The sequence below is a fragment of the Camelus ferus genome, chromosome 2 (genome assembly GCF_009834535.1).
Source record: "Camelus ferus isolate YT-003-E chromosome 2, BCGSAC_Cfer_1.0, whole genome shotgun sequence".
Classification (NCBI taxonomy): Eukaryota; Metazoa; Chordata; class Mammalia; order Artiodactyla; family Camelidae; genus Camelus; species Camelus ferus.
In genome coordinates, this window is record NC_045697.1 from 71,028,004 (window position 1) to 71,040,690 (window position 12,687).

Below are 12,687 nucleotides of genomic sequence, written 5' to 3' on the forward strand. Positions count from 1 at the left end.
ACATGTTTGTTTGCCACTGAATACACAGAAAGAAATATTCCATAAATAGATAACTTGACATGGAAATAAAAAGATAATATGTAAAATAAGATAGAAATATAACCCTATATTAAAATTGAGGTACTCTGAATTTTATTTTAGTTTTTGGCCTTTACAAATGACTTCAACTTTCTTTTTTTAGCTGTTATAAAAATAAAACCAATTTTGCTATTTCCCTCTTTTCAATACTGTTATCTGATAATCAAAGTTATGCCCTAATATTTTGTTTTCTGGTCAAACTTATACCTCACAGTAATCTTTCTGCATTTGGTGCAAATCCTTTTCAATAGCTGCTGCCTGAGCTGCTACCCAAGTTTGGTTCTTATGCTGTCTTCCTCATCACTCCTTTTTCCTTCACTTGTTTTTCTTCCTTCTCCAGCTTCATCAAGGGATAATTTCATGGATCAGTCCTCAATTTTCTGGTAGTTCCTTCTGCATCAGTAACTTTGGAGACCTATCTGACTCTTAGTAGATTCAGTTGTGACTTTTAGTTCAAAGCCTCTATCACAGGCCAGATTTTGTTCCCAGTTTTCAAGGTTCCACTGCCAAATCCTGCTTGCACATTTCCAGAGTTACGTGTGTCACTTTTACTCAAACACACGTCTGTCACTAAGCTCATCTTTCTTCTGAAACAGATGAGTGTTTTTCCATAAATGTTCTCATTCTCCTAGGCACCGAAGTTTGACCTATCCAAATCCACTTCTGTTTCCTTTGCCCCACTGATTCCAGAGCTGCAAGTCCTTGGACAGCTCTTTGGAATAGCTCCCTTTTTATTTTACGATTAACACTATCACTATTCGGATCTAGTCACTGTTCGGATCTAGTCAACTTCGAGATACTTTATGAAGTCCCTAAATTATATCCCAACTCATCCTCTGTTCCAAGCATTTTTCCAAGCTTGGAAAAAGTATTTGCTTTTTCTCCAATACTGCTTTTATGATGTTCCTCCTCTGCTCACAGACTGCTGGCTATGTTTCAAAGTTGACAGAACAAGAGTCACGTCACCGCCGTGCTCCTCAGAGCTCTTTTTCGGTAGTAGATCTAAACATTTCTTTGTATTTTCTATATTAAAAGGTGAGAATTTCTCCCCCAAATGGCCAATTATTATAGGACACACAACTGTTTGTTTTTTATTTTTTTCCAGATTCGGAACCTGAAATCTGAGATGCTGAGATGAGCTGCTCAGAAATGACAATAATTACAGCCACAAGGAGAGCTCTAAGCTAATGGCTCTTAGTATATGTGCTGCCAGATGCACAAAGCAGAGGGGAGTTTTTAGGATGAAATTCATCTCAAGCATTCATCATGGCAGATAAATACAGCTTTGGTAGAAAATGATATACCGGAACCCTTATAGAGGTATTCCTCAAGGACCCATAAGATGCCACGTTAGTCCCACTAATTCCCAACTTTGCACTTTAAAAAGTTCTGTATGAGTTTTTAAAGCTAGACAGAAAGCAGTGGGGAGACACTCTGGAACCTGTGATATTAGATTTGAAGAATTATCTAATAATTCAAAGCAGATGATGGGAGATAATTTTCTCGTATACAATTTAAATGGTTTCATAGAGGCATGCAAAAAACTGCTCTGATCCTGTATTCAGTGACTTGCCTCTGGTTAACATTAGGATAAGGCAAAAATGTGGATAAAGGATAAGAGTTCCACCATGTGGTTTGCTCCTTAGATGAAAGCAGAGACATAAATTCTAATTTAATATTAAGTCTTTCCATTGCAGCCTGAAACTATATTTGGCTTGAAATACATTAGTTTTATTATTTTTCTCTTGCCTTTCTTATTCTATAGGATTTCAGTTTCACCTCTATAATTCGTTCCTGTTAGCCAGACTTACTACATATCGTAGTCTCAAACATAATTTGTATATATGTGTGTGTGTCTATACATATACATAAAGTGATCTCAGAGTCTAAGATTTTAGGACTAAAAGAAAGTTCCAAATAAATATTTCTAACTCATGAAATTGTCATTAGGTTTCTAATGCTTACTGCTATTCCAGACGCCCTTAATATAATAATGAACAGTAAAGCAAGCTTTGTGATGCAGATGGCTTGATTTCTATCAGCTGCTCCCTGCCTGCTGCCTCCCCATCCTGGCCCATCACACACACATTTTGGGATCACTTACTAATTCTTCGTCTGAAATCAGTCTTCTTCATTAATGAGAATTAACTACCAAATGAGATACATCTACTTGGATTTTTTAACTTCTCTGAAATGTTCTGGTAAATAATAAACCCAAATTGAAACCAGACTATCACTTTATCATCCAAAATCAGAAGTGGAAACAGGAATCAGAGACCCCAATACGTATAAACTAGATCCTCAAAAGACATTCACTGGCATTAATCTGCTTCAAAATTTTACAAGACAAAAAAAGTTTTGTATTTTATTTTCAACATAAAAGAACCATGGGCCAATTTAAACCAGCAATCTTTTTAGATAGATAGGCTCTCCCATTCCTTTATTTGTAAGGCAGAAGCTAAGAAGGAGAGATTCAAGACGTGATTTCCACCCAGTAGAAGTCTAGGCGAGCCAGGAGACATTCTGTCTGCTCAGATACAATAAAATTTTTAACATTATCAAACGCTTATAACTTCTCAGAGTAAATTTAGGTTAAGAGAGTAGAATGATACTATTTTTTTTTTTTTGCTTTGTCTTTCATGACCAAATAATAGTGCAAAGAAACCTATTTCTTTATTTTATGGACACTTAACAGAACAAATGAAAGTACATTATGTTTAGCTATTAGTGTTGTTTTGTTAAAAAAAAACTCATGCTGTTTAAAAAAAAGAAAGATTTCAAGCATTGTAATCACAGAATGTGGAAAGTTCAGGAGCCTAAGGACCAGGCAGACGCCAGTTTGAATCCAAGCTCTATTACGTCCCTAACTGTGTGACCTGAGGTTTTAAGCCCACCTCCCTGAGTCTGGCTAGCTTCTTATGAAAAACTGGGATAACATCGTAACACCTAAATCAAAAGGTTGTTTGGAGGATTCGAGATAATATAAATAACCTACCAAATTTACTCAAAATGGACGACAGGTAATAATTATAAATTTTTGTTGATCAAAAAGGCACAATTAGGAAAGAGTTAGTACACACAGAAATGACTTAGGGTGATGTTAAGCACCTAAGTGTTAGCTGCTGCCAGCATCACCACTGAGTGGTAAAGCGGGGCTGAGAGAACCTGAAGGAAAGAGGCAAAATTAATCCCACACCTTTCACTCCCCAAGGGCATGAGAGCTCCTCCCTGCCACAGGCTCTATACACACTAAGAAGTCACCTTGAGAAGATAAACAGAGAGGCATGGTCTGCAGAGTCACCATGACTAACTTGGACTCTTGCAGTTGACATTGGGTATAAAACAAAATACTGAGAAGGGTTGGATAAATAACTCATCGAGAGATGGCTCCTCTTTAGAATAAGCCGCAAGTGAAGGAAGGGCTTTCGTTAAGTCATTTGATGTCTTCTGATTCCTGCTTTCACCTCAGTAGCCAACAACAAGCCCAGGAACCTGACAGGCAGAGCAGGAGGCCAGCCCCCAGGGAGGGACACACTCTGCAGGCTGCCTGCAGGAGGGACAGACAGGGTGGGAGAACTGGAAATTTTATCCTAAGGTTGAAAACAATACCAAAAAAAAAAAAAAAAAAAAAAAGCTTCAATATATGTTCTCAACACACTGTTGTCCCAAAGAGAGTCAGAGTTCTGGGAAGCTCTACAAGTTGTTCTTTGAGTACCTTTGAAGAAATCCATAATTTTTGTGACATGTTAAATAAAGCACTGAAGAACATTTCTGATGATTTACTCTAAAATGTACAATATCCTAAGTTAAACATATTTTTAATTAAAACTTACTTCAGTCTGCTTTTTTTTTCCTGAGAGGGCAAATTCAGGAGATTTGAACTAAAAAAAAAATCACATGGAGAGGTCGTAGCTGTTTCTCTGCCGGACTGATCTAAGACTTAAGCGTGGCAGTTAAGATTTCACTGGTCTATTTAGAAAGAACAAACTTCTTCCAAGTGCCTTGAAAAGGACATGCACTCGTTTAATTGGAATGAACAGGCTTCAAAACAGTGCTGATGAGCACAGCACATTGATTGGATCTAATTATTTTAAAGCAGAGGAAGTTTCAAAATATACTCTTTCATGTACGTGACTGAGTGGGTGGGTAAAGAGAACTCACTATAAGTGAAGTAGAACACTGAGGTAGTCTTGGCAATAACAGTCAACTGTGCAGCAAACACCTGCACTCTTAAAATGTGCAGGCACTTTTGGCTCTAAGACCTGGCAGCACATAGTAGGTACTCAACGTATGTTTGCTGAATGAATGGATTAATGTATCATTACAAACATATGCAGGTCTATTTATTCCATACCATAAGTTACATTTTTAATATACTGTGTATTATAATTATTGGTCAACAAACTTGGCTAAAACAGGGATTTGTTAACAGAGGAATATCAACATGTTAATGCTAATTAATCTTTCTAATCTTTCTTTTGAGGAATAAAAGGAATAAGGTGAAGAAAGATTTAGATTCCACCAGGTTAGTATTCTTCTTTTAGGAAAAAAAGTCTCTGCCATTATAAAGAATAATATCTCTTAAATGATATCACTATCCCTAGAAAAGTTAACAATGGCAAACTGTGGCTATAACCAGAAACATTGAGAATCTGTATAAAGCACAAAATATACACTGATTATCTGGATATTTTGAAATATATCAATATATCTACTTAAGTAAGTTCTTACTACTATTCTTTAGCAAATTCTAACCTAGTAAAAGTTTTCATACATATATGTATATATATATGTGTGTGTATATGTATATAGATAGATAGTTTTTCTTTCCTTCTCTATACTGTACATCCCCTTGTAATGTGAAAAATGACTGAGGAAAATATATGGAGACAAGTAATGAAGACAAGAGATGTTATAGAAAAAAAGAAAAACTATGAGATGGTAGGAATAATTGCACACTTTAAATTTATACAAGTACATGGACTCTATTTATATGAATATATGAACATTTTATTTTATTTTGCCTTCAGCATTAGGTATTCTGCAATTATAGATGTGATCTGTATTAAACCCAAGTAAACATTAAATAATGCTGTCCTGATAAGTAACTTTCAGAAAGGGCCACATTCTTGCTTCATTTTACCCAAGCGCAGTTTTTAAAGATAAAAATTGTATCAATTTAAACTTGCCACAATACCTAGTTTTCACTGCCACCTTCATCCTTTATTTTATAACATGTCTTATTTTATTTATATTATCTGTTTATGCATCAGTCTATCCAGACTGTAACTTCTTCTGAGGTCTTTAATGCACTTTGGAATCCTGAGTGCCCTATGCAGAGTAGGTACTTACTAAATGTTTAAGGAAGTGAAGTTTGCCCTCATACTTTTGTCCTCCAACTACATTTTTGTTAAGTTTCCATTCATTTTAGGGTCCTTTTGAAGAGCCAGAGAAATTTTTTCTCACCATCTCCATTCACCTCATAAATCTTTGTCTTTTATAGAAAGCATACTCTTCGAGAGTAACTGAATACCAAACAGTATCGTTAAAAACAATAAAAAAACCTCATGGCTTATTCATTATTATAGATATGAAAAAATATTGGGATTGACATAAATACCAATATATCAATGTGTAAGTGCCTTCTTTTATCACAGACATCATTGAAAAATTGACAGGAACAACCTCACTAACAGAGCCAAAAAAGTCACTTAGCGATGTGAGTTACCAAAAGATGGTGGTTATTAAGATAGTTCACTGCTTCAACAATGTTTTCAGGATAATAGGAAAATTCCCTCATGGTTTTTTTTCCTAATATTTCTTCAGAGCAACTAGAGAATAAACAATATCTTTCATTCTCAACAGTATGTTATGATTTGCACATAATCCAAAATCTTAGACAATTATTCTCAGGGTTATCTATGAGACGCCAAGTAATCACCTGGCAAACAGCATTAGCACAAACGCTCAAGACTCTTACCATCAAATCCATCTTCTTCTGACCCCAGTTCATCATCTGAGCAGATGTTGAGGACATTTACCAGCATCTCGGTCACTAGAGAGAAAAAGGAAAGAAAGAACAAAAAGTCCAAGTTTTCTACTATCACCTTAGTGATGACTCTGGCAATGTGAATGAACAGGCTTGTCTTATTTATATATATATATATATAACCTATATTGAGCATAGAATCTCCTGCAAAGTAGTTTCTATCAAATTCAGATTATAAAAGTTAACAGTCTTTGTGTTTCTATGCAGACTTTATGTTTTTAAAATTATTAGCTCATATCTACAAAATCTAATGGTAATATTGACCAAGTATAGGTCAACAGACAATGGATAAATAAAAAATGGGGATGTGAATATACTATAAATCTATGAAGGAGAAAATGGCTACTTTTGAATTTGTATTTATTTGTACAGTTTTGCTCCTAGATCTAGACCAGATTACAAACTTACGTTCCTAGGGACCAAGTGAATGCTGGATCCCTTTTTTAATTTGTTTAGTCCCCTAGAGAACCTAGCTTAGTGATAGGCATGTGGTCTTGTGTTTAACAAAAATTATTGATTGATGAATTAATATATTTTACTTTATCAGCTGCACCTTGAGAGGGGATTTAAAAGTGTGTTGCTGTGTGCGCTGGTAACAACATGCAATGAGTGAATTAAGGGGAAACGAAAGAAATGAGGACTGTTAGGATAATTTATATGATCTCATTAGGATAATACAACTCTTTAAAAATAACAGATACATAATTTTGACTGGGTTCAAGCTAAAATGGCTACCCTTTTTTCTTACCCCTTTGTATTATAATTCAAAAGTTGCTATTTTATTTCACAAACTACCTGTCAAATTGAAAGGTTAGGATAACCATGCTTTCCTCACATTTCTGATATTAGTAATAATCATTATACAAAAGTGATTAATGGCTCTAATATTTTGAAAGGCTTGTACAATAACAAAAAAAAACCCAGTTTATTATAAACATAGTGGCCATTGGTATGTTACAAGGCAAGACAAACTTATATTTAAAAAGTTGTCTGTTAGTATGCCCTAGTTTTTCAGAAGAATTGGCCTTTTCTTTCTTTCCTTCCTTCCTTCCTTTATTCTCCCTTTATTTTGTGAATACTGATTTTCAAAAATGAATGTGTTGATACATAGATCATTGCATTTCATTTTCAAAAAGGTTTTACAAATGGGGTTTAGGTAAATTTAATAAGAAATTTAGTTGAGTAAATGCATTACAAGAGGGTTGTATAAAAGCATTATACACAGAAAATTAGTACTGCATGACTTTTTACTAAGTTGCATGCTATTTGTATTGAATATTTTAAACAATTAGGTTGGGTTCTATTGTGAATGGGAAAAGAAGCTTGTCCACTATTTCTTTCAAGAATTAATTTCTTTTTTTTTTTGTAGGGGGAGGTAATTAGGTTTACTTATTTATTTATTTTTTTATTTTTTTAAGAGGAGGTACTGGGAATTGAACCCAGGACCTTGTGGATGCTAAGCAAGCACCCTACCACTTGAGCTATACCCTCCCCTCTAAGAATTACTTTTTAAAATCAATATTTTTCTAGCATTGAAGATACATGATAAAGAGTAAAACTTAAGTGGAGCCAACATTAATCCAAAGCTTTAGTTTAATTATCAAAAGTGAATTATGTATACAAATACATTAATATTTTCTTTTATAACAGATATTCAAAATCTGAATAATTAATGGAAATAACTGAAATGATGCATGTTCTAAGGGAAGTTGTCAGGATTCACATTGCTTTGGTTTCCATGCTGTGGTCTGGCCGATTCAAGAAAGTGGAGACATGGAGTGGTACTGGGAACCTTTACTTGTGACTTATTTTGGTATTGAAAGGGAAGATTTCTTTGCTGGCAATTCATAACTTCTTGGTTTAATCATTTTTGGATATTTAAGGGAAAAAGCCATAAATATTGTAGGAAAATAAATATATACAGTATTAACATGCTATAAATATAAATATTAATATAAAATAGCATAAATAGTAAAATAATAAATACATATAAACATTAATGTATGTATTATTATGAATAGTTCAGAAAGATGTACAGCTCTTCTCTGAAATCCCCCACAGGGCATCATTTTTTCTTGAACACACACAAACTCCTATGTTTATTACGATGCCCATTCACTGTGATTTGTGAGAAGCTGCATGAGCAATGATCCAGCTTATCACCATCATGCCTCCTGCACTGAAAGCTCAAGTTCAGTGGATGCAGACCTTTCCCCAAAATTTTTGCTGAGGCTTTGGGTCAAAATACAAAAACAAAATAAATGGAGAAGAAAGGAAGGAAGGAAGGAAAGAAAGAAAAGGCCAATTCTTCTGAAAAACTGGGGCACACTAACAGACAATTTTTTAAATATAAGTTTGTCTTGCCTTGTAACATACCAATGGCCACTATGTTTATAATAAACTGGGTTTTTTTGTTATTGTACAAGCCTTTCAAAATATTGGAGCCATTAATCACTTCCGTATAATGATTATTATTAATATCAGAAATGTGAGGAAAGCATGGTTATCCTAACCTTTCAATTTGACAGGTAGTTTGTGAAATAAAATAGCAACTTTTGAATTATAATACAAAGGGGTAAGAAAAAAGGGTAGCCATTTTAGCTTGAACCCAGTCAAAATTATGTATCTGTTATTTTTAAAGAGTTGTATTATCCTAATGAGATCATATAAATTATCCTAACAGTCCTCATTTCTTTCGTTTCCCCTTAATTCATTCACTGCATGTTGTTACCAGCGCACACAGCAACACACTTTCAAATCCCTTCTCTCAAGGTGCAGCTCGTGAGTTTTACTGGTTAGGCCGAGGTGTTTCTCTTTCTGAGTATTTCCAAATAAAAGAGGCCACATTTCCTCTCCTTCCTATGCCATTTTATTAAGAACATCTCAGGATTTCACAACGTACCTTTCTCCCCAACAAATGGCAGGGACCAAGTGAAAACATCCATGAAATTGGGAAGCCAGTATGGATGAGGAGAACAGTTGAATTGCCTGATGTTCATGACATTGTTCTCATACTTCAATACTGCAGCTGAAAACAACAAAAAGAGAGACATCAGGGTCACGAGTACCTATTTCTGCTTCTACATGTGGTTTTCCTGGATCCAGAAAAACTCAACTACTTGACTTAAGTTCCAAAACATCAAGGCAAATAGCTTCATTAGTCATGAATGTTTATACTACTGACGGACTTAAACTTCCCTCAGTGTAATATGTAACTGCACAATATACGAATACGATGAATGAAATGACATTATAACTTGGCACATGCTATAGACAATAGTTAATCAAATGTCTGTTAGGAATTGGATCAAGCTCCTCTTGCAGCCAAGAACATTCTAGTCTTACTTAATACCTGGTGACACTAATAAAAGTAGCATAGCTAAGTTAGTATGACGTAACTTAATAACCACCTCAAATATTTGAACAGAACTTGTTTCTATTTTTTTTAAAGCACACTTTTCTCCCAGTAGAACTCACAACAGTTGTACAAAATAGGTTAAATTAGACTGAATTAATTAAGTAAAATGTTTGGATTGAATCCTGCCTAAAATATGCTGGCATCTGACTCTACCCTTAACTTCTGAAAGGGATGCACCATCCAGAAAAACAGGAAGATCAATCTGCCTGCTTCACTCTGCCTTGTCTGGTGTCTGGAGGTTAGATACACACTCACATGGAGTGTTACAGTTGCAGAGATGCTAAGAGCACAGCCAGTCTCACTTCTAACCAGGTTCAGAACTTCATCTACAGCAATCCTGACCCAGAGAGAGCCAGCCTCTGTGAATACTTTCAGTGAAGCAAAAGCTACCTGCTTTAACGGGGTTGTGTACTCTATGGATAGACAACTTTAAGTCGGGGCAGTTCTCAGGGTGAGTTTAAACCTTATTTACTACTAACTGATCCTCGTTCTGCCTTCTGGAAAAATACAGAACAAGTATGCTTCTATTTCTAAATGACATCCTTTAAATATTAAGAACAATACTCTCATATCGTACCTTCCTGAGCTTTGGCAAGATTTTACTTTTATTATCCTATCATGGCATGATTAGCATTGCATTAGCAGAAACTGTTGAACGGATCCTAGATGATGTCAAATGGGTTTTTCTTTGTTTTGTTTAAAGATTTAAAATACAGAGAAATTAATTGTTTCATTACTTTTCAATTCTCAGCTGACTTTTACATAAAGATATGTTACAGCATGTGATTGCTATGGATAAAGACAGCCCTTCAAAACCTATTTTTTGAGAAGTTACTGGAAGTTTGCTGGGTTTGAGCTTTTGCATTAATGTCTGCACTGATATCCTACTTAACTTCTTACTTAGTGATATCTTAAACATGACATTGCTTTCGTAGCTCCACATTTGTTCTTTCACCCGGAATGTTTTCTCAGAAACCTCTGAGTAAGTACCCCACCCTTTGGTGCCCAGGCCAAACACTATCCCCTCTGTGAAATCTTTCTGATTTCCTCTGGTGGATGTGTCTCCACTGAATTCCTAGAGCTCTTGACTCACATCTTAATATTGCATTTATTATTCAATTTCTGATCACAGCTATTCTATGTATATACATATATGCCAATGTCTCTCTCTGTCTGTAGGCTAAGTACCATAGAACAGGCTTCTTATTTCCTTATGCTCCACATACCACCTTCTTAGCATGGATGCTCAGAAGCTAAGGATTCTTCTTGATATTTCCCCTATAATCTTTTTCAAGAAAACTCTTCTCAATCCCACCTAGAGACAGCTTCTACAGTCTTTCCCCCATCCTGTTCATCCTGTTCTGGATGCATGCCCCATCAGCAACGCCATTGTTAAAGTGTGGCTCTGAACTAATACAATCTTAGTGAGTTTGATCAGTGTGGAGTATGGGAAGGATACAGAGTTTTCTGTGATTTGCATACTCTATACATCATACTGCAGCCTAACAATAAGTGGAGGTTTTCAGCAGCTTGCAGTTAACTAAAATCATACTTGAGAAGAGTAAGATTATAATAGGGAAGAACAAATCTGACTCCATATTAGATCTGTTCCTTTAGCTCTAACCCCGTGCTCTGTTTTCTATGTTTAGTCATGCTAATTCTGCACCTTTTATAAAAGAATGTTGCGTATAGCCTGAAATATACAGGAGAGCCCATTCTCCAGGCTCTGACCTTTAGGGGTATGACACTTTTCCATTGATACAGAGACAGAAAGTTGCAGAACAGAGAATAACATTTCCCTTTTGGAGGTTTTACAGCTGATCTATGTGGACAGCTGTAAGAACAAAGGATTCTGACACCAAGAAGTTTGCAAAAACCAACCAGCTCCTCCCCTTCTAGTATAAAAGGAACCTGAATTCTGTCTTGGAGAAGATGGTTCTCTAAGATATCAGTCCCTCATCTTCTCAGTCTGCCAGCCTTCCAAATAAAGTCGTTATTCTTCCTTGTCCCAACCCCTTGTCTCCCGGTTTATTGGCCTGTCATGCAGTGAGCAGAACAAGTTTGGACTTGGTTACAAGGTCTTTTCCTTGCATATTTCAGGCTGACCAACACAACTCCAGGGAACAGAATCACAGACGGTTTGGGGACAAGAAATGCAGAGAGTGCAGTCCACACTGAACGCACTGAATGAAGGGAGTTACTGTCGTCTTCCCATGGAATACCAAATCCTGCATATGCATCTGTAAATCCATTCTTCTTGGCATTATCCTGTCATTCACGCCATATGTCATGTGGCCTAAGGATATGTTCACAAAGTATTAAAAACATGCAAAATGAAAAAATCATGGCGAATTACAACATCAATCCCTCTGATCTGCCAGACGGGAAAGGTGAAGTTCTTCCTGCCTTTGTGAAGTGCTGCCTGAGCGCTTGTTCCATGGAAAAGACCGTGACTATTTTTGACTACTGCACATTCTTAGCAGGAATGTATCCTCCTATCTTCAAAAGAAGCTTTTAAGGTTCTAAGTTATCTTTTTGAAGAGTAATTTCTCCTCTAAGTTTCCCATACCTTTTATCAGCGTTGGGTTGGTACAGCAGGAAGATGGAAAATTAAGTGCTGTAACTGACAGTACCCCAGAGGAAAGAGAGGCTTTCTATAATACGGCATTTCATCCTCATCACAAATCTGAGAAGGAGGTGTGGCTACCCTCACGTTATAGACTAAGGATTGGAGGTTGAGAAATGAAGTGACTTGCTCAGAATCATGCAACCAGGAACTGGAAGAGCTCATTCAAATTCAAACTCAGCTTTACTGACACTAAATCCACTCCCTTTCCACCATTCCCTCTGTCTCTCCTAAATTATAAATGTATGAATTCTAGTCCTAGCTGTTATACTAATTTAACTTTTAATATGGTATTCATAATTAAAGAGATTTTAGCTTTTTGCCAAAATACTTGTTTGAGAAAAATGAAATAGGATGCAAATTCACAAGCGTGGGTGAGGCTTGTCCAATAGATAAAACAGAAGTTCTGTTTTGTAGCTGGTGAGATAAAGCATTTGTTCATTTGATATTGGCTCAACACAATTTATCTGAGAGCCTACGGATAAAGCAGATACTGTTTACAGATTTTATTTTTGT

General features: G+C 35.8%; 1 protein-coding gene across 3 annotated transcripts in view; it reads right to left on the bottom strand.

Annotated features, from left to right (window-relative positions):
• PPP3CA (protein phosphatase 3 catalytic subunit alpha) overlaps nucleotides 1–12,687 on the bottom strand; it is a 288,031-nt gene that overhangs the window by 26,121 nt on the left and 249,223 nt on the right. For all 3 annotated transcript variants that reach the window (XM_032460701.1, XM_032460693.1, XM_032460683.1), the window contains 2 exons: nucleotides 9,030–9,155; nucleotides 6,059–6,133 (listed from right to left, as the gene is read on the bottom strand). In XM_032460701.1, coding sequence (XP_032316592.1) covers nucleotides 6,059–6,133; nucleotides 9,030–9,155 — 201 coding nt within the window. The remainder of the gene's footprint in view (nucleotides 1–6,058; nucleotides 6,134–9,029; nucleotides 9,156–12,687) is intronic.